This window comes from Melospiza georgiana, chromosome 4 (genome assembly GCF_028018845.1).
Source record: "Melospiza georgiana isolate bMelGeo1 chromosome 4, bMelGeo1.pri, whole genome shotgun sequence".
Classification (NCBI taxonomy): domain Eukaryota; kingdom Metazoa; phylum Chordata; class Aves; order Passeriformes; family Passerellidae; genus Melospiza; species Melospiza georgiana.
In genome coordinates, this window is record NC_080433.1 from 69124775 (window position 1) to 69148399 (window position 23625).

At 36.6% G+C, this 23625-nt stretch overlaps 1 protein-coding gene across 12 annotated transcripts in view; it reads right to left on the reverse strand.

Annotated features, from left to right (window-relative positions):
- Positions 1–23625, reverse strand: part of MAGI2 (membrane associated guanylate kinase, WW and PDZ domain containing 2) — a 701395-nt gene that overhangs the window by 72664 nt on the left and 605106 nt on the right. For 10 of the 12 annotated variants that reach the window (XM_058021985.1, XM_058021983.1, XM_058021982.1 and 7 more), the window contains 3 exons: positions 20637–20668; positions 16149–16338; positions 620–711 (listed from right to left, as the gene is read on the reverse strand). In XM_058021985.1, coding sequence (XP_057877968.1) covers positions 620–711; positions 16149–16338; positions 20637–20668 — 314 coding nt within the window. Of the gene's footprint in view, positions 1–619; positions 712–5989; positions 6032–16148; positions 16339–20636; positions 20669–23625 lie in introns of all 12 variants that reach the window. The other 2 variants (XM_058021991.1, XM_058021981.1) reach the window with 2 other exon arrangements.

Here is a 23625-nt window from a genome sequence, read left to right on the forward strand (position 1 = left end):
ACAGTTTCTTTTAAATATTGTGCAAAAGATTTATTTTATATTATATTTTATTAGCAAACCATCTATGCTCATTTTGTTATCTGTTATTTGGTTACAGGGGTGCCTCCCTCCTAATGGTATCAAGCTATAATTTTTATGCCTGTTGCCTCACATGATGTTGTCATTTAACCTGGAACATTAACTATCACTCCATGGAAAGGTCTTCTGTTTCTGAAAATAAACTGCATTGTTGACCATGTCATTTAACCACACATGTACATTTTGCATACAAGTTGTCTACTCTGAACATGGTTATGGATAGTCTTACATAATTGGATTTTTGGAACCTTCTGCTTAAACTTGATTTTGAAAAGTCTAGATAAAGAGATGTCAGGCCACACTCTGCAGTAATGGGATGAGTGATGCTTTGTTTCCACCTTAATGCCTTCTTATTCTATCTTAATTCTCAGATGTGAAAAACCTGAGAGCCCTGGGTTTTTTTATGGATGAATAAAAGTAATTTTACTTGTATCCTTATCATGGTGTTCATTTGGGTTCAGTTACGTAGTAATATTTTTCTGACCTTTACACAGATCATAGAATATGGAAGGAAAAGGGAAATCAGGAAGAAATAACTCACAGGCTGCCCAGGCTCATCTCCTCCCAGGATCCTGAAGCCAAACCCAGACTCCATTCTCCGAAGGTGAACATCCAGCTCCTTGTAATCGGGACCTGGTTTAAAGAGAAATCCCATTGAGCAAAGCATTTTGGTCTTATCTTGAGAATTTGCACCAATCCCTCCCACCTTGTGTTCATTGCACATGACTAATGGCATCCTGGCTGGAGCTGGTGGAAACAAATGGGCCACAGACAAGGAGGAGAATTGAAAATGCAGGTGTCTCTCTCTCTCTCTAGGTAGTTATGTTCAGTAGAATACACTAAACCAAACTAGAATACATTCACAGAAGATCAGTATGGAAAAGTCTGTCCAAAATAGAGGTTAAAAATATGTCTTCTTCCTAAAACTGACTGTTTAATGGACTGCTGTTCATCCACTTCTAGTCTTTAATTTGTCTTTCCCTGCAGTTCATTAAATCCTACAAAGAATAAACTGAAATGGGAGACAGAGATACATCAGTCCAACTCACAAAACATGAAAATCATTACAGGCCATCTAAGTTCCAAACACAGATATATATATATGTATTTTTATGTAATGAAGCTTTTAAGTATTCCACTTCCAGGTAGTACCCTCAATAAGGAGTTTTGATGAAAATTATCATTATAAACCTCTCAGTCTCAGAGTTTTAATTGAAAGCTAACATCATTAACTTGAACTCCTTAATGCTACTCAATTAAAGTCTCAACAGCTTTGTGAATCAATAAGGTTGCATTTCCATATGCCTGCCTAACCTGTCTTTAGACATACATTATGTCCTGTAATATATCAGTTGAGGAATATAGAGTCTTTTTAAAGTCAGTTTCTTATAAAAGTGTCTTTAGCTTCACTTGAAAGAACACAGTGTTCTGGGATAATAATAATAATAATAGAAACTGTAAACATTTGGAGGACTAAGAAGTTGCCTGTTGTCCGTTGTGACTATTGCTGTCTGCATGCTCAGAGATGCTTTAGGCTCACCACCTAAAGCAGTGATTGACAGGAATGGCATTTGCTATGGATTGCACTCAGGTCTATATATTGTGAACACAAAAGCTTTTGGTCAGTGTCAGCTTGTTGCTGACCCCAACAGAAAAAAGGGACGACAAACTTCATTTCAGCAAACTGCTCATAAGTGTCTCCAGCTGTGCCTGGTTCCCTCAGGATGGGAGGGATTACAGATGGCTGAAATACTTCAGCGGCTCTCACTCACAGATCTCCCCTCAGAGCCATCCGTGGGCACCTCATGAACTGTGGAATTTGGCATGTGCCATGTGTAGTCTGGGATTAAAGCCCGGTTAGTTTCAGTCAGGTATTATTGCAAAGGCAGATACAGAAAGACACGCACTGGCTCTATACTATGACTGTGCAATAAAATCCCCTGGAAACTGCAGCATAGTGCGTTGTTTCAACAGTCTGTATTGGTGAACGTGAGAATGAATCACAAATATTTCAATTGGTAAAATAAATGTTTTACCTTTCCCTACCAACTTCCTTCCCATATATTGAGAAGACAAACCCAAACAGCACCAAGAAACTTATTATACTGACTTTTCCCATTTATTTGATGTGCCTCAACACTAAGGAGCAAATGAATTCTGGGTGTGTACTGTATGTTAGCTTAATGCAAATAATTTAAAAGTTGTGAGAGGCAGAGGAATTTCAGAAGAAAGCAGTATTTTATCAGGTTTGCTGTGCCTACAAGGATAGGGCCTAGCACTAGGGAGATGTTTTTGTAGATAGACACAGTGTGATCAGCATTTGAAACCCAGGTTTAACACTCAAAGGCACTGTTCCAGCAGTCTGTCACAACCTGAGCACTGCCTTTGTTGTGTACAAGTGAATGAATATGCACAGCTGGGAATACAATAAGAAAATGTAAGAATGTCAGGTTGTGAAGAATACTTGCTCTGGCAAACTGAGATGAAAACATCACTCAGATACACTGACAAAGCTGAGCCAAACCAGTGCTGGCAACAGACTCCAAAATAAGGGGCATCATTTATTTTTTAAAAGATGCTGTTTTTCTACCCCATTTAGAGTGGAATAGATAAGCCAGCTTGACTATGAAAACGTTTAGGTTAAAAATACTGTGTAGGGGCATACTTTTCTAACACAGTTTGGAACCCTTTGGATCAACTGACTGGGCTACAATGCTCCTTCCCAAAGACTTGGAATTCTGTGGAGTCCATTGCCTGCCAACAGTCACTGAAAACCGTTTAAAAAAAAAAAATTAGATCTTTTCAGTTCCACTAAGGAGGCAAAACTGGAAAGGATCTCTGGGTCATCAAGTCTAGCTAGCTTCCTGTTATTGCAAACCTCTGCAAGCAAACAGCACAGAGACCTTACCAGCGAAGACACAGGCAAAGAAGACACTGGCAACTGAGCTGGTTTGTGGCCTTTGTCACTAGGTCACCCACCTTGCAGTAATATCATAATGTCACAGTATCTGCAGTGACTGACTGGTACACAAACCTGGGTGCTGTTTCAGCTTTCATGTTGGGTATGATGTGACTGCACTGATCACCTTTCCACTGCTCTGGAGACAGCTACACCATAGATTCCTGAACTGACCTCTCTGAAAGTGGATCTGACTTCTACCCTTGGTTTATGTGCTAAAGTGATTCATGAAATAAGACAGAATACTTATTGAAAGGCTCTCCAGTAACATTAATCTTTCAGTCCAGATTCTTCTAGTAGAATTGCTTAGCTGCTTCCTAGCCATTCATCTTTACATTTCATGCTAGGCATTGTCTTTTCCAGGCTAACATGGAAGTGTTACAATTATAACTGGTATTTTGTAAAATGGAAAGTATAGATTAATTAAGCACATATCACCTGTTCAGTGTAAAAAAATCAGTTGCCAGGTTAGTGCCAGGTTAGTTGGTTGGTTAGACCAACCAACTTTTGCTAAACTCCCTTTGCACAGCTCTTGGTTTATCTCCACATCGGCAGTTTTAGTCTTTGATCAAAAACACGTTCTAAAGCCATGCTGCTGCTGAAATCCTTTTTCTTGTGTTTGAAAGACAGGTAAATTGTTCTCTACTTTGTACTTTTTCACAGGAGCTCATGTCTGATAGATTTTCTAAAAGCCCCTATGATTATGTGGCGGGAGTTTCAATATTCCTGAATATACATTGATTAAGTATTCTTTCCCATTTAAATGATTCCATTTCATCTGATATTCCTCTAGTGCTTGCTTCTCCAGGATTCTGGTACTTTTTTGTTCCTCACAAAGGATTTTTAGATGGATTAAATTTTGTGTTTTCTTACGGGAGCAGATTTTCAGTTGATCATACAGAGAAAATTACCTGTACTTACAGAAAATGACACTCCTGAGCCTTGCAATATACTACAAACTGTTGGTTAATATAATGTCAGTGTGGAAAAATGTATCCTTTTGTTTTCTCTTGCTTACCTAGATTAGCACCTTGTGGTTCATGCCAGGTAAGAAGTATGAACAGGTTCGCAGACAAGCCAATCCTGAATTAAAACTGTCTTTTCCAGTTTGCTTATCCTTCCAGTCAGCTTAATGTACCTCAATGACCTGTCTCCTACCAGTTTTACTGAGAGTTTCACCATAAATTCAATATTTTTCTTCATGTAATATGAACAGAGGGTACCCTCTGCCAGAATACAATGCTCCCTGTCCTTCCTTGCCTCTCTACACATTTATATTAGAAAAACATCTTTAACTTTGCCTGCTAGTAACTTAAATCTCTTTTTTCCTTATTGTTATACCACTCTGTTTCTTCTTTTTGTGTGAAGGAAAACTTTCTTAACAGTTCATTTGGCCTGGAAGAAAAAAAATCACACCAATTCACTTTGCTAGGCTGTAAAACCAGCTGGCTCCCCCATGAATTTGAGAATGGTATTGGACAAGCTGTGATCTGATCATCCCTGCACAGTGAGGAGAGTAAAGAGCATTGGGAAATTCTTTCTGGTTCCTGAATGATGGTGGATTTGCTTTAAATGTAATGGTACCAGAATAGATTGTTACTGAACACTAGTGAGATCTCACAGGTGAGGATGTGATTATCAGCTCCCAGCTACATTTCTGCACTGTATTCCTCTGAATCTCTGGGTGGACAACACACTGAGATGCCTGAGTGCAGTTGTTTCTTAAATGTTGAAAAAATATACACCTGCAAATGCTTAATTAATTTTCTGTGTGAGACAAATTGAACAAGTGCTATGTGATTTTACAGTGATGAACCTGTAAATGTTCAGGATGATCCTGTAAATGTTGATATAACATTTTTATTAAATCTCCTATATTGCAATTAAAGGAAAGATGAAGTGCTTTGCTGTAATAATTTTACAGTCTTTCTGGGTGTATTCAGGTACCTACTGAAAAGAAAAACTAATTTGGACTCCTTTGCTGAAGACGGTGAAGATTTTTTTTTCATACAAATAATTATAAATTGTGAATTGGGATTGACACAAAACTACAGTAACTTCATCTGAGTTTCAGATGCTCTTGAAAGATGTGAAAAGCTTGAAAACAGCCTCATGGATCTGCTGCTCTGCAATGTAAGTAGCTTTTAAAAAAAGCATACATATTCCCTCTTGATATTTATAGAGAGGAAAGCTGGCAAATAAAAAATTCAGTATGAAAATCATCAAAGAAAAGAAAAAAGAACTGGTGTGCTAACAGAGTAATTCAATGTATAAACCCTGCTGTTTTATGCAAAGCCTGTCCAATGTTATATTTAATTTAGGTTCTCTGTCCGGCTTGTGTAGGACTAGAAAAACTTTGATAGGATTGTCAGAACAGCCTTTTTTTGGTATGGGATGCCTGTTTTAACTGTTCACTTAGCATGATAATACTGGGAAATCAAATATTGCTTTTTTTTAAAAAAATCCGTTGCCATTTTACAAGATCAGTGTTGACTCAAACACCTCAAAAATCTCTTGATTTTGAAAGCATTTTCTTTTATATTTTTACAGCACAAGATATAAATACAAAAGCAAGAAGTTGGTGATAAAGTTAAAACAGAAATAAATTCAGATACAAAAAAAAATTATTTGGCTTAGATTTGGGCATGAGCTATAGAGATGCAATTTTATGCTAAAGAGTGAACACTAATATGAAAGTACACATAAAACACAGTAAAACATAAAAACTGGCTGAGGAAAAAGAAATACCTTTCCTTGCTCAAAATGCAAATCTATTATAAAAAAGTTTGGCATAAGCATTTTACAACCCCACGAAGATCATAGACAATAAAATGGTGACTGGGCAGTCAAGACTGTCCATCATCTTGAGAAATGATTAAAAAAAGAAGAATAGTTAAAACATAAAATGGAGGACAACTAGTTTACAGAAAACAAAGGCTGAAGAATACTTGCCAGAGGAATCCGCTCGAAAACCAGTCCTGGGCAGCACTTGTTCTGAATAGGAAAATGGGGAATTAAAGGTGAAATACATTTCTCAAGTTATTTAAAGATGCAGCATCAATTTCTCTGCTGTGTTTTGAATTACTAAAATGCATTTTCTATTGTTTCTTGAAATTTTATTTTCTCCTCCCCTCCTTCTTTACTTTCCATGTGGTACATGTACATATTCCTGCTAGATTAAGACCTCCCTGGCCATTTCTGTGCAAAGTGAAAAAGATGTTGAGGTGGTAATGTCTCTTTAACACAATGTAGGTTCTGATGAAGATAAAAAACTTAGTTTGGTTAAAACTGTTAAAAAACAGTGACAATATTTGTGCTTATTCAAGTACAGCAATAAAAGGGGAAGTTTAATGGGTGTGTTTGGATGACTTGACCTCAGATGGCTTGACTCCTGCTTTTATACAACTCCATTGCAAAATGTCTTTTATCATCAAAATGAGGAAGATTTTTCCAGAGTGATGTATGTTGCCAATAAGAACAACTGATTGTAGATGAAAGGAAATGCAGGTGAATCCCTTTAATGTATTTTTATGCAGATAGTTTCAAAGTATTTGTATTTCACTATATGAAGTGCAGCAATTAACTGTCTTGTTTTCATATAAAACTATTTTGCTTGCATTAGAGGAAGCTAGATGAGTCAATAGCTGAATTCAGTCATGTTTCCTGTGCTAATTTTGAAATTTTCTGAACAAGAATTTCTGTCTTATTATTTTGGCAGCACCCAGAGTGATTTGCAAAACATTCCAAGCCGAGGTGATTTCTATTGACCTACACACAACAAAAGGGCAAATCAGGTATCCCATTTATATGACTCTAAGCCAGAATATCATACCATATCATACCATGCATGTTTCATGCTCTAAAGGAGGTGAGGTCTTTCACAACAGCATTTGCAGGACAGTGATGCAAGCTATGAGTATATACCATCTTCCTAAGACAGAAGAGTGTGGTGAGAGACATAACACAGCATTTCCTCTGTGGGAAGCTGTGTAACACTTTGAAAGAGTTTGGACTCAAGCCACCTGCCTTCTGGTGGCTTTAGCCCTTCAGCCCTTCCTAAAGGCAGCATTGGCTGCAATGGCAGCAGCTGAGTGATTCAGAGCTCTCCTGAGATAATACTGAAATGGTTGTTGCAGGGCAAAGATGTTTTCCAAAAGATAGCTAGCAAGAGATGTCTTAAAAATCAAGATGTCTTAAAAATTTTTGGTAAGTATGTTTAGATAACAGCCTTGACCTATCCAAATCCAGGTCCACTGAATGGGGACATTGGATTTGGTGTTCCTGTTGCATTTGTGTTTACTGTTTGTGTTGAGCTGTGTCATGTGGGCTATGCTGTTTGACTTTATAGGTGGCCGCATGTCTTTGTTTTGACGGTTAAAGGAGACAATTCCTTCATGCACTTCAGATTTTGTAGTGATTTGGGATCTTTCCAGTGAGACATGCTATCTAAATGCAAAATGTTGCACCAGCACAGCTCCTGAAAACCAAAACCTTTGAAACTGATGCTGCTCCACTGCAAACTTGGAGAAATGATTTTTTTTACTCACACCCTTTCAAGATTTTAATGGAACTCTTTTAAGAGGCAAAATGATTTTAATGTAGAGAAAGCAATTTCATCTTGATAGTCTCAATAAGCTTTTAGGTTTGAAGGTACACAAGCTCTTTTGGTCACTCAGCGAGAATTGCTCTTTGGACCTGCTGTAAGATTGGTTCATTCTGTTCCCATTTCAACTTGCAGTCACTCTAATATCACCCAAAACTGGTCTCAAGCAGCAAAGTGAAGGAATCACCACCATTCTCAAACTGTGACCAATTAGGGAACAACTTGCTCTGTTAAGACAGACAACTATATATTTTGAGTAAGTTAGCAGTGTCCTTTTTTGGGAACTGTTATTTGTGGTCAAAAGTGCCTAGCAATGGTTTCCTTCAAAGCTAATCTCATGAAATCTGACATTGCTTTTCTTCCTTTGCCTTGTAGAACTTCATGTAGATTCTTACAGTGCTAATTATCATCCTGTAATTAACCATTCAGCACCTAGCATGTGTTTTCACTGTAGTTTGGGAATTCACACACATGAAAATTTGAACTGTGCTGAAGATGCTGAAGTTTTTAAATGTCTGATCACCAGAAAGATAAACCCAGGTGCAGATTTGTGGTTTTGGTGACCATAGCAAAGCAATGTTCATATTAGGAAGAATCTGCTGTCAGCAGTATGGGTCTCTGTGCAGTACACATAACTGTGATAATGTCACTGACACTTTGTAAAACAAAATATATCCTCTATATAGCTGTGCTCATATGACAAGCAAACAGTTAGCAAAGAATATAAAACTTCAAAGAACTTTTAACACAGAGGAAGGGACTGAGTTAGCACTGTCTCCATCTGTCAAATGCAGAGATAAGTAGTTTTTTTCAAAACTCTGTTCTCAGAGACCCTACAGAAAAGCAACAGAGGACAAAGGACTGCTGTGCCTGGCCCTCAGCTGAGCAGAATGCATGTCATTTGTGCACATCCTGGCACCTTCTATCTGCTAAGGATAAATTGAGCTGGTAATTTTACCAGAATCCTGGGAGACTCTAGTGAGCTTTGTTTTATAGAAATCAGTCAATTAGGTTTATAGGAAACTAACTTTACACAAGGCAACTTGAAACTTTCCATTTATTTATTACTAAATTAATTCTGGCATTCTTCTGAACTTTTAATAGATTCTTTTTAATATGTTAGATATCCTGCCTCTACCTCATAGGAAATGAGGTAGAATGAAAATTTGGAGAGGTTAGGACAAAGAGACAAGCCTACCCAATACTCCACCATGAAGAGGCACTCAAAGTGCTGAAAGATTTAAAATGATTACATAATATTTGTGTATTCTCCCTGTGATGCCTTTTTGGTTAAACATCTTCAGCTGCATTGCCATGAGTAGCTGTAGTCTTTCATGTAAAACAGGAATGAAGTATTTACAAAGCGGAGCTTGAAAGTAGAATAAAATACTTGGTAAATTCACTGATTTAATTTTTTAGTTCAGCTAACCTGTCCTAGAAACAAGAATCAGGAAAGTAAAACTAAGAAATCTTCTGAACTGTTGTTTGTATATGGCTATATTAAAATAAATCTCCACCATGGCGATGACTCCCTGTGCTCTGGAGAACAGGGATGCAGCTGTGCATTTTGAGTGGTCTTGCCATACATCAAGATTTGGGGGTTGAAAGAAGATCCCTTCCAACACAAACCATTCTGTCTACAATTCTTTGCATATCAGATGAATGCAAAACCAAGATTAATTTTGCTATTAGAAGATAGAACAGTAAAAATCTTGCATACCTGTATTCCTGTTTCGTCTAAAATAAATTACTCTAATAGATTTATTTCACTTTCACTCATTCATTTTAAACTGAAAGCTGTAAAATATTTGTGAAAACAGCCAAGCAACAAACCAGGCCTAGGACATAATCCTGATTTATATGAAATCAATGGTGAAATTTGCAGGATTCTTTGCTGCCAAGATACAGCCACAGGAGCACAATTCACCCACAGCATGACACAAGGGTATTTTTATTTACACCAGTGGAGCCACTGGTATTCTCTGGAGGAAGAGTTATGCTGATGAAAGGTAGGGACAATATTTGATAATATTTGTTTTCCATATTCTGCTGTTTTCTGGATCAGTCTTTGTTGAATGCTAAATACATGGAACAAAACTAGCATAAGGGAACATCTGTATTTCAGCATCTCAGTGCTAGCCATGCTTCAGGTGAACAGGGGTTTCACAAGTGAGAAGAATGAGTGTGATTATGCTGCAATGCCCCTTCCAAAGCTGTGCCAGCAGCAGTTTGCCACAGCCCATAGGCAATGCAGCACCCACTTGTCTCCAACATGCACCAACTCCCCTATGCCTACAAGTCACTTCTCTTAAATTTTTACTTTGACTCTTAAGTACATGCTGCCACGTTGCAGATCAAAATCTATTTGTATACCTTTTAGTAAAGTGTAAATTGCTAAAGAGAAAGAAATTCTGCATCTTTAACACTGCCATCAGCTGTAAAATGAACACTTCATATTAGCAGAGGTCATTAGGGACCTACTTTGCAAGCCAGCAATCAAAATCATTTTACATCCATGGCACTGTGATGATTATACACTCATAATTCCACGTGAAAGTGCTTCTGGTTTCACTGTCAGTTCTTATAAGCAACAAATCCATTTTGTCATGGTGAGTAACTCTTTCTGCAGTGATGAACAATATAAAACCATTTGACTTTAGTCTGCTAAATTTCCTCTCCTTTTATTGTATATAATCTCTTATTAAAAAGAGTTATATTAATTTAATAATATCAGTTCTTAGACCATCTCCATGCTGTTGCTTAGGGTAGCACTAGATGGAAGGAAAACACCAACATGGACTGTTTGGAAATTGCTTTGAGAAATTCCCTTCCTATACCTCAGTTGTTCATACTCTAGGTCAAGGAGTAGTTTGATGATAATAGACCTTACTTAGCAATTTCCCAATACTTTTATTTACTAAGTGAAGGCAGGCATGACTTACTGACATAAAGGGCACTAACTGGTGAATAGAAATATTGATAGATATTGTAAAATGAGTGCAAGGAAGGTTTGAAACTAGAACCTGATTTTCTAGCTTACAGTCCCAAACCCTTCACCCATACAAAAGTCCCTTTCTACAATACTTTAGAATACTCTATATTTAGTGCTATCATAGTTCTGCATTTATATGCACCTGTGCACAGATGTGTATACATATATGTTAAAGCACCATAACCAAAATTGATTTCTTTTTAGATTAAAAATGAGCAAGAAAGGGAAAAAATATTAGAGGCAATTTTCTTTCTGTCAGGAAAGCATTATCTGAAAAAAGTGGTAGTACCAATTATGTGAAAAATTTCCTTCAATTTTTAATAATTTCAATCTTTAATTTAAGTGTAGCTCTTCAGCCAACAAGCACTGTCAGGAAAATTCTGCTTAGCTGTGGACTATGCCAAAAAAACCCTCAGGTGGTCATGCATTCAGTGCTAGACCTAATTTTTTTTTTTTTTATATCCATGAGTATCAAATTTAGGAAACCCTGATTGCCTTAGTATTTTTCTGCAAGCCTGGTGTTTTTGTAGTTACACATTATGGATCAGTATTATGCTGTCTGACAAATCTTTTCTACCTTAATGCATATCTGTGCTGATGCTCTGGAGGAAATGTACCCTGTGAATATGAATTGAAGTGCTTGTCTGTGACCCTTACAGAAAGGTATTTATAAGTCTGCCAAAGAATATACCTTATTATGTGGAGGCAAATTATGCAAATAGATTTGCCATTTACATATTTCACAGGTGTTGGTGAACTTTGCTTTTTGGTTGCTTTCCAATTTGTTAAAATCTCTGCCAATAAAAAAATAATGCATTGCATAAAACAGTTGATAGATTTGAAAGGGACTTAAGAAATTCAAAATACTGTGGTCAGAGGAGAAAATAACAGAGGAGATTTTGAAGAAAGCAACTTTTGTCCTCTCAGCTAAAGGTGGAACTGGAATTGTTCAGATTTCACTTTTAATGAGCGCTTATCACTGGCTTATCTCATTCTTCCTACTGGCATTTCTGTGTCACATCACCAGCCTTGGCTACCACAGTAACTGAAGGACAAATGTAACCCAATCAATGTAAAAAATATTTTATTTTACCTCTTTCCTCAGAGGAAAATAACCTGAAATTTCTGTTATAACTAGTTCTGAGAGAACTATTATGGAATTATGATTCCCAACTGCTTTGTGACTCCAGCTTGACTAATGCCTGCAGGGGGTCTGAATGAAGTTTTTACAAACTGCGAATCTACAATAAACAGAGCTCAATATACAATATAAGATATGATAAGGAGAGTTTATAAAATTAAAAGTTTAAAATTCAGGTGAAGGAGGTCTCCTAATGATAACTCAAGGGCTCCAGTTACAGCTGTTTTAATCTGGTGCATATGAAGTCATAATTTTTTCATTAATAGGAAATTCCTGATCTGATGTTGCATTTTCTACCTGCTGGACCTAAACTGGTAATGGGGAGAGTCACTCTGTCACTTACAATCTAATAGTTTTAGTAAGGAGAAAGGAGATAAAAGTTTTGCTTTGAATTAATAGAAGAACAAAAAAAAATGAAAAAGTATCCAGCTGAGAAAATTATGTCACAGCAGAAAGTTAGGTAGGTATTCTTCAGCATGCAGGAGAAACAAGAAGAGATGGGGAAAGAGACGAAAAAAAAACCCCAAAACAAAAAAGAAAAAAATAAAAAAAACAAAACAACCCAAACCAGAGAGACAAAGTAAAGAAAGAAAGCATAAACCAATTTCCCATCTTTTGCTTTTATGCAGTTTTTTAGATGACATGGAAGTCCTCCTCAGTGTTTGGAAACCCCTCATGCTCATTTTTTATTTACTTGGAGCTTTGAGCATAGGGATAGGTGACAGCAGAGGCTGGTGACAGCTAAGAGGGAAGACCTGACAGGTAACAGCTAATTCATGACAAACAATTTTCAAAGGTACTATGACTTCCAAAATAGAGTTGCACTCTGCCTGTATGGAACTATATCCCATGCAGAAGTGGTAGTGCTTTGTAATTTGTATTGTAACCGTTACAAACTGAAATCTTCCCATCACCCAGGGTCTTGCAGATTCTTCATGTTCTTTAGGTGGAAAAACCTTTCTGTAGAATGAAACTCATACTTTTTCATTGAGACTTCCTGCTTGCAACCCTGTTCTTGCTATCATTAGGTAGGCATGAGTTAGAGGCAGCACATTGGTCTAGTTCTTGCTTTGAGTCATATTCCTTGTGCTCCTCACAGAACTACCCTGGTTTTCATAACTCGCTTCACTCCCTCTCTGATTGGGAAGCAGGAGAATTTTATGAGGCCCTGGTTAGTGCTGACTGTGGGGAAACCCTATGATAAAAGGCTCTGTGTAAATTCAGAGTTATAGAAGCACAAAAATGAACTGTTTAGTAACAGTCTCACAACGAGAGAAACAAAAATTTTGCAGTATCTCTTTCTTTTTGAGTTTTCCAGGTCATGATTGTTCACTTCTCTGCCCTATTTTTAGAAGATGAAAAGAAGGTCTTGCCAGGAGATAAGACAAACTTGCCTTGAGATAAGAAGTACTTAAAAAAACCAAGTAGCTGAACTTTTCCTGTGCACTTTTAGGGTATATTCTTCCCAAAGATAACCAACCTGACACTGCCATATGGTAGGAAAGAGTGTTGTCTTGAAACTCTCCCTCCTATGTACTCAAACTAGATGACAATTACTTGACTCAGTAATGGATTTCTTCCATCTTTAGGAAATAGGACAACTACATGGTGCTAAGGCTTGACAAATTAAATTTTCTAAAATATGTGCTTAGGACATTCATGAAACAAAAATGTCAGGGAGAATCGAGATCTTTCGAGTTAGCTATTTATAAATAAGGGATATGAAGGAATGCAGACAAGATCTGGTTGGAAACTGGTGGAATCAAATCTTAGAGAAAATGTTGAGGGGATAGTGGAGAAAGAAGATAAGAAATTTAAGTTTCCAAGATTAGCTGGAAGATGGGACACTGATCAAAATCTAGGATAAGGTTACCGCAGTCTTGCTTTTCATCTCTCACTTTCTTGTTTTGGGCCTGGCAGCTTTACTATTTTTAATTATCTGGTTTTCTAGGCAGCTGGTGATGAAAACATCTCACATACAGTTTCCAGTTGCCTTTTGGACTGAACTCAAATGCAATTATACCATTAAAACACAGGCTTTAGCATAACTCCAACCCACATGTTAGATGTTCTTCCTATTGTAAAGCATATACTCCTTAACACAGTAGATCATATAAGTAAAAGATAAGAGTTCATGTTAGTCAAAGAAGTGCTCAGAAAACTTGACAAAAGCAGCCATGAATATTGCATGGTGTAATATATCTTGTAATGTCATATATAATCTTCTGGGGGGTAAGTGAATCTTTGTGGTTGACATCAGATCTATATTCCCACAGTTTTATGAAGGGCACACATAGATCAAGCATAGATTGGGGATCAGGATGAAAAAAAAAGCGCCATATAAATACATATGTCATACATCCATATGTTATTTATAATATTTTCTTAATTGTCTCCCAGAGATATTTGTTTCTGTGTAGGAAATTGGCATTCTTGGCCTGATGACTTCAACTACAGAGATGGTTCTGATTGTTGAGTGAAAAGATTTTTGTTAAACTACATCACTTCTAAAATCTACTGATATGGGAAATGATTATTTGCAAAGAGTTTTCTGTTTGCTAGAGCTCTATACAAAGCCAAGAGTTTTTTCAGTAGAGGTGCTGAACTACATAAAGTAATTTCTAACTATGAAATGGATTCTTTTCCTTTTAATTTATCATATACCCAATTCTATAACTTTGGAGAATAACATGGCAGTTCAAGCAAATATTTTTTTTATATGCTAGTCTATCCCTTAATGCACAAGAGAAAGTGAAAGAAGAGAGATGTCTGAAAATGATTTCCAATCTTTGATCAAAACTAGTCTTACTTCTTTCAAATCTATTTGGTCTACTCCACACAGTATCCTGATCCATACTTCAATGAGTTTTAAAATTTCAAAAATTAGAGTCTCTTTTTTGTACATTGCATTGGGAATGCCAGTCATCATGGACTACATACACGGTGTTTGTAAATGTACTGGAAAGTTTAGTTACTATGCCTAACAGTTTATAATAGAAGATTAAATACATTTTTTACAGGGGTCTAAGTACTCACATCCATATTTAGGGAGAGTAAGATACCCTGGTAAGATACTGGTATTCCTCAAAAAAGCCAGCAATTTATTTAAGTACATAGAGTTAAATAAAACATCAACAACTGTCTCCCTCAAAAAAAAAAAAAAAAAACCTGTATTTTTTAGGGTGACAATCTATACTGAAAAGTGTTCCAGTAATAGGATCAGTGGGGCAGAAGATGGTGGCACTGGCCACAGTGGCAAAGAACTGAGGAATATGACATGCAGCTTCAAGACTAGATAAAGGTTTACTTGGAAATGAAGTCTGGGGTTCCTCCAGCATATCCATTCTTGTGGGGACTGGGAATGCCAAAGCCAAAGAGGAGATGCTGATGCTGTAACTAATGTATTAGGCAAGGCAAGTAAGAATGGTATGAGCCCACTGTTGGGGACAATAATGTATTTCCTTCAGACTATCCCTTTGCATGCCAAAGAAATGTGAATATTCCAGGTCTCTGGGCCCAACTAATATTAATGGGCTGGTCAGAATCAGCTCCAATATTTTATATGTAATTTATAGCATATTTTGGTCTATAGGCACAAGTATTTTACTAAATGAATTGAAAAGTGGCATATGCAAGTAATGGCAGTGGTGACGAAGATTTTGGTAAAAAAGTTAACTGTTTTTAAGAATTTATCTTACTAAGTGCAAAGGCTGCAGACAATTTAGAACAATATTTTTGGCCAAAATGTTCTTTACAAAAAGAGCAAATAAGTCTATGCTCTTTTATTCTTGCTGTCAAAAACATGGACAATACTTCCAAAAACATGAGAAATTAAATCAAAATGAGCATCTCAATGGCTCAGTACTGTTTTGTATAGGTCTGCAAATAGTACTTTATGCTGTGCGTTTCTTTCTAGCTACCAAGGACAATGTGAAAACTTGTCAAAGACATTTTTATAAAAAAACATATATTCGAAATTTCTTAAAAAATGTCACTTTGAAGTGAAAGTAGGTGAAACTCTTTTTTTCATTGATAGATTCATATCTTCCTATTGGTTGACTATAAAAAAATACAATAAAATGTGGTGGGACATTTACTGTGCTTCACAAAGGACTTAACAGTCAAAATGGGGAGATCAAAAATATAAGGAAAAAAACACCTATGAAAGTCACATATGAGAATTTAGGTAAGATCTAAGAAAATATGTAAGTGTACAATTTTTGAAACATTTACAGTGGGCTCTATTTACTGGAAAGAAATGTAGTTCCTTTAAATTACAAAAGATAATTACAGAAAATCATGCCAACAGCGACACATTCAAAGGCAAAACTTTAAATACTAAATGGCCAGCAGGGTCAAGAGAGCTTTCACTTACGCCTACTTTCATAAATAGCTCTTGATTTCTCATACAGCTCATACGGGTCAGGTTTTCGTGGATCAAAGGCCTCTGTTGAATCAGGAAATGAACTCCTGTGAAGAGCGGGTGGATAGGGAATATTCTGTGGCATAGCTGGAGCAGACACACTTGTTTGAGGGCTGCCTTGATTCTCCCATCGTTCCATCATCTGGAATAAAAACATACAAAGAATAAAAATAAAGTTTTGCAAAAACTGTCGCTTCCACAACGAGGCCAAATCCAGTGATTTCTGTTGAGGATGTGTTTTCAAAATTAGTAAATCTGTTTTCTGCCTTTTGAAATGAAAGGTGTGTGTTGTGCTGTTTATAAAATGACTTGATTAAATTCACTTCTTAGTTTGTTGCTCATGGCAAGATGTGACCTTTCTCGGGTAAGATTAGGCCCAGCATTACTCTGTGGAGTGCCTCTCACAGGATGTGCTGAGCTACTGGAAATTATTTGCTAAAGGTGGAATCTGTCAGTTTGTAAAGACACAATTATCAGATTCATCAAAATACATAACATACATGAAGCTAGTGCTTAGCAAAGAAGGGACAGACTGTGTAGAAAGTGAATGGCCTTAATGCTGTATCTTCTGAGAATACATGAAAATAACTGGCTGCCCAGGGAGAAGGAGATAACTGTAACTGGGACCAGAATTTACAGCTCCAAGGGAAGATTTAAAAAACCAAAATCAAAACCAAAAGAAAATCAAAACGAATCAAAAATGAAAATTATTACAGCATGTATTCAGGCATCTAGTGTTCAAAAAATCTCACTAAAGTGGCATTATACAACCAAGCACAGGATAAGGCTTTCAACTCTTCCAGGCCATTTACAGGAAAGCCTACAACAGCCTATTGTCTGTGCATGAAAGACACCTCAGTTCACGCTTTTTACAAGACTGTCTTTAGCAGTCTTACATGTACATCAAACTTGAAGACATGATAGGCTGTGCTAAAGATGGCTTGAGGATCTGCTTTTTTATTTCTTGAAGAAATTGGCTACTAATCAAATTGCATTAGCAAATTTCTTTGAAGAGGCTAAATTAAATGAAACACAAATGTTTAGCCCAGGAAATGAGTACTTAGCTACTCCTATAACCCCTCCTGAGGACAAGGGTGGTAAAGCCTCCAGAACAGTGTGTTCTCACACATAACCCAACAATGGTAATTACACAAAAAACGCCTCTTGGAAACAAACTCATCTGTAATTAAATTCCACTGACTTCTATTCTTGTATCAGCAAACCTTTATCAAAGATGACTGCAGATTTAGAGTGGGCTTGCTCTACAAATTCTGTGGCTATCATTTGTCTTTAGTTCCTTGGTTTCAGAAGATGTTTGGGTCAGCAGGTAGCTTTACTCTCTGTTCTGATGATTAACTGCACCAGGCTTTTTTCACACCAAGTATGTGTGGACTATAGATATTTTAGTGTCCTCCTGGTGAATATGCTGAATAACTATCCTGCTGCATATCCCTGGTGATCTGACCTTCTTAGGCTCATACTTAAGAACACAGATTATAGATATTGGCCATTTTCAGTTGTCAAGGACCTAATTATTTTAAAAAGTATTATTATAAGTCAAGACGTGTTTCTGTCAGAATTTCAGCAGTAAGTAGGGCTGGTTCATTCAAAACTATAAGTATGTACATTCTGTGCAATACAGAGGCATATGAAAATACCTGAGCTGCCATCGAAATAGTTTAGGAATTTACCTTGGGTATCTTCAGGAACCTCTTACACCAACATAAATTTATCCTCTGCAAATATTGCCCTTTGGGTAAATTAGCCAGTGTGGTAAGTCACATGAGTAGCACAGTACTACTTCTGAGCCCTAAAGAAATTACCTCCAGTAGCTATAAACACAAATACATTTGCATTATGGAATTGTAAATACAAAGGTCTCTAGAAACACACCTGTTTATGACTCCTATGTCTAAAGGGGAAAGAAGAACTAAGCTCAATTCAAGCAGTTTATGATAAAGGAAATTACCAGAAAAAATATGTATAGGCTTTACCTTCCCTTAGGAATCTACAAGAACACAAGCCAGTGAAACCAAACTATCTCATGAAGATGAAAGACATGCAGGGCCATGTCTGTCTAGAAGTGAAAGATTCCTAATTTCTTGGGAAGTGCTGGGGAAATAGATCACTTACCTCTTTCAAAATGTGAAACTGGACAAAATTAAAATACTTAAAGAAAGATTTAAAAAAAGAAAGGAAAATATAATTATCTTTGATGAACAAACTTTACCCTGGGGAAAGGACAGGAAACTGGAGATCAATTGGCAAAACCCTACTGGGTCCCACATGTCTAACTCTTGCTTGCTGGTTAGCTTTAAATCTTCAAGTGTGAAGTTCAACCAGCTAAATAAGCAGATAAACAGAAGGGGAATTATGTTTCCCAAACCTGTATTAACTAATTAAACAGTCACCTAGCATTCAGTAATGGAAGTTATCATAATGCTACTTCAGAAAAAAAGGCATTCTTGAAAGTGAGTAAGGACAGTAGTGAGTGAAGGGCACCAAATCCAAACTGGGGCAATGGTTTGGTGACATTGCTCATGGTCATTTTGCACTAATATTATACGTGATATACATATATAAGATATGTATGATATACACAGGAATCACTGGAAATATCTTACCCCAGGTCACTTGTTTCCTGTGCTGTTACACAGATACAGGCTGTGCTGAGGTGTTGGGGAGGCTTTCTAAACCCCCTGTGCTGGCCTTACTGCTTCAGACTGTCTGCACGCACTGCTGCAGGCACTTGGCTTCAGTCTTCAGGCCTTGGACATGAGAAATTGATGTCTGACTATTTCTCTAGTTAAAAGTGATGCCAGACAGAGGAATTCACACTACCTTAACTCGGTTAATCATTAGTGAAATCTCTTGCTGAGATTACCCCAAAATAGAGTGGCTGTGAGCAGTCAGTCTGCCTGCAGGTACAGCACACAATGGTGTTATATTGTTCTGCAAGCCCTGGTTTTCCTCACACCATTGCATGAAAAATTGCATCAGCTCAGGTTGTTTTTCTGGATCCTGATTATTGGCAAGTGCTTCTTGAGCATGAACTACCATACTGCTTATATAAGGAGATATTGCAGAAAATCATCAACAATAAATACACTGATATTTATATATTTGATGTGTACATAAAAGGGCAAAGTATGGACAGGAGGAGGTATTCAAATGTGGATCTTTAACAAGAGAGCAGCAAGCTATCTATTTCCTCACATTTTATCTGAGATTAAAAGTTGAACATTCCAGCAATTCAGGAGTCCTAAACTGGTGAGAGCAAGCCAGCCTTTAATATTCCAATTTATTTTCAAAAATGTTCTGCTACACAGATGAACAAAGCAACTTATGCAATACTTATTCCAATGTATTGTATACAGACTCTATCCTTTTATAGCAAAACCACCACAACCTGAAGCAGTCTGACAAAGTTGCATCAGCTGATTAATTGCTATTTGTACTTGACAGGATACAAAAATTATTTTGGCAAAATTTAGGCATGCCATATTCCAATATGAGAGTATGTAAAGTTGTTCAGATTTAATGTACTTCCCCTGCCTGCTCCCCAGTAAGAAGGCTCTAAGTCCTTTAAAAGGTATTGCTATTGTTATTCTCATTGCTCTTAGGAGTCTTCAGGATCTATTTCCTCTACACAACCTTGTGGAGAATTAAGAATTACTCTAAGGCCTGTAAAATCTCAATTAAAGAGCCAAATTAAAAAAAAAAAACCAACATAAACCAAAAACCAAACAACGCCCTACAACAATAAAACAAACCAGACAACCAAAAATAGTAGCCTATGAATTCTTTTTATACTGTGAATGTCGTCACAAATTCAAAAAAATTATATAATGTGGTGCCAGCAGAATAAACACAGTCATTGCTTACAGTCTTACAGTGGGAAGTCTTTACACCTTGGTCTTTACTGTCAAAATCATAAGAACATAGAAAAGTTGATTAAAAGGCACCTCAGTCAGTTATCTAGCCCGAGCTCTTATTTGAAGTGTGATTATTGCAGTTCTAGATCTCCTAAGGCAAGAAAGAGTAACAATCTCCTTGAGGATGTTAAACTCAAGCCACTTGTAAACCAGAAAAAGTGCATGTTGTTAATTCCAAAGAGTTTGCCAACTAGAAGCCTAGAATGGACTAATTTCTGCTGCCTTCTCCTCCAGACCTCTTATTTTTAAGCCACCACATTTCTGGTTCTTGCCACCCATCTTAACATGAGGGCTTTCCTTCTTCCCCTTCTGGCAGGCTCCAAGCCAACAGAGCTTTTCAGGGAGGCCACCCCTGGTGCTGTGTCACGTCACTTGAAGCTGGGGCACTGCTGAGAGGTGTCCCATGGGCTGGCAACAGGATGGATAGGTGACAGTCTACAGAAATTTGCTTAGCATGATGGCCATCTTATGAGCTCAATGCATACAGTTTTGAAAGGAAACTTACAGGCTTTGGAGTTTTCCATGGAGAAAAGAAACCTGAAATAAACAAAAAATAACATTAGCAGCTTTTTCTGATGCATAAAGAATGGAGGCTAAGTGGTGTCTATGCTCCCATTCTCATTCAGGTCTGCAGATAATATTGATAGATATGGAAATTCTCTACACACAAGGGGTGAAAACACAAAACACGAGGGATAATTTCTAAGAAAAAATAGATAGAAATATATATATATGTATATACATATATACATATATATATATGCAAGTGGAGCTATTGAGATCATTGCCATACTTTACAAACAGCATGGGATTAGGTTGAAATTAAAAGAACTAATCAAAAGGACTTCCAAATGTCTTGGTGGACATTGGATAAGACACCAAATGACCTGGTATTGATGTGTCAAATGCAGTCGCACCTTTAGGAAGAAGCATTCAGAACATCCCATCAACAAAACCTAATAATACAAGAGATTTTTTTAGAAGAAAAGCCTGAAGAAAAATAACGGTTTCATTAGTCTAGATAAGGTGGCCAAGTCTTGAGAGGATTGCTTATTTTGATACTGTCCTGGTTTTGGTCTTAGTTAGCAAGAAGTCATGCATGACTACCTGTTTTACACAAGTAGTTAACTCCTTTTCCTTAGTTATTAACTGATTGCTAACTTGCTTCAGTGACTTCCCTAAATTTCAACTCTTGTAGCTTACAAATGTTTAAAACTCCAGATATGTCTTTTTCATAAAAGGGAATGGTTTGAAACACTCATTGAAAACACTGTTCCTATCTTATGCAGTACAATGTTAAAAACCTTTACAAAGTATTAAATAATAAAAAAAAACTCTACAAAAGGTATTAGATCACTTTTTTTTTTTTTAATATCAGCTTTCAACATAGCTTTCATTAAAAAATTCATCCTCAGCTTAATAGCAGGTAAAAATAAAAGGCTGTGGACTTTCCTAGGTAAAATTAAAAACTAATCACAAAGAGTTCATTTGTTTTGTTGGAAACAGAAATGGCGCTTAAAGTGAGATATCTAATAGGAGGGCTGCTCTCTCATTCAAAAAATGAATTCAGCTGAAAGAGTAGTACTGACTTCATTATTTCTTTTTGTAAAGTGAGTCTAAAAAGAAAATTAAAATTATGAGAGCATTAGAATAGTATCTTTCTACAGAAAAATCATAACAGGAATTATATGCATACGTATATTTAAGGTTTGTAGAAATCTGTGATAATGAGGTAATCTTTTTGGCCCTGATACTTAATTATTTTGACTAAAGTATCTTGCAGTGTAAAAGCACTTGAGCCATTTGTACTGAAACACTGGTTATTTAGTAATGATGATGTGTTTTTTTTTTTTTTAAAAAAAAGGTCTATTGAAAAAAGTAATCCTGGAAAGGTTTACGCTTACTGTCTCGACAGTGCTGGATAAAAACTGCTTTATTAACAAGTGGACAGATTTCTTTCCATCTGCAAACTCAAGCTGAGATAACAGGCATCCTTGATAGATCTGGCTTGTACATCACTTTCAGTATTAAAGATTCTGTAGCAGAACTTTATTAAATAACTTATTGGATGGCAGATGGCTACCTTTTTATTACCCACTATGCTTCTGTACTGTTAATAAGAGTGAAAACTAAAAAGTACTTTTCTGCTCTGAGCTAAAGATGAGACTAGAAACTTGCTAAAATCAACTTACTACCCTGATTTGTTGTTCAGAAAATATTGGCAGAGGTAACACTCCTTACCCATTGATACTGGTGCACCTCCCATAACTTACTGTCATGAAAAGTTACTCCTGATTAAACTGAAAGGTCTGGTTTTTTCCCTATTTATTTACTGTCTCCACCTAAAAATAAGTTATGCTGGAGATATAATAAAAAAAATTTGCTATCAATTAAAAATATAATAAGTGTTTAAAAATCAATGACATATACATCAAGTCAAGATTTCTTTTAAAGCCCCTCAATTAAAAAAAATCCAATTATTCATTTAAACAAAGAGAATATAAACTTATATTTAGCTTGGAGGTTATGGGCACAGACTGCAACATACAAATGACAACATCTACACTCAAAAAAAAAAAATAAAAAGCAATATTTATTCACACAGCATGAAATTATGTTAAGAAAACTAACAGATATAGGATGCCAGAGAAGTAAAAGATCCAAAGGAAAATAAAAAAAAAAAAAAAATTGGAGATCCATATGTGTACAAATGGATGCTATAGAAGCAACAATCTCTAAAGGTAACAAACCTTGGGACTAATAGTAAAATCCATTCTTCTGATTTAATTCCATCTGTTACACCTTGACCTCATGTAAAACGAGATAATCTCTCACCTCTGTCAAAGATTAGGTGCTGGGCTAAAGGGGTGAAGGCCTAGTTCCATAAAGGAACTTTACATTACATCTCTTACCTATTTCTTGACAATTTTCATATTGTCTCACAGAAGATCTACACTCACAGCTGAACTAAACATCCTTTTCCCAACCTAAACAAAACTGACTTTTATAGAATATATGACACTATCAGTTATTCAATGTGAGACTGATCATGGATAATTGTTGTGTACCAAAATAATTATCACCAGTATTTAAACACATGCAACAATTGCTGCAATTCAAGAGAACATTGCGTATGTAGAACACTGCAAGAGTAAAAGAAACAAATCCTCTACATGTAGAAAACTGAGGCTTAAAATCTCACCAGAAGAATATACCTTACTAATGTATGTTCAGTGTCCACTCAGCAGTGTTGGCCATCTGCAGCCACATCTAGAGCAGGCAATGAGAAGTGGACTTTCATTTAGTTTGACCTCACTTCACACCATATTTTCCTCGACTTTGGTGCTTCTTACATGCCATGTGAGCCCTCCCCACCACGGAGAGCAGGATCCCACCTGAATGATGGCTGCCAGCAGACTGGCATCAGTTCATTTACACATGCTGATTTATCAACAGGGCTGAAATTTGTTCTCCAAAAAATGCAGCTTTCAACT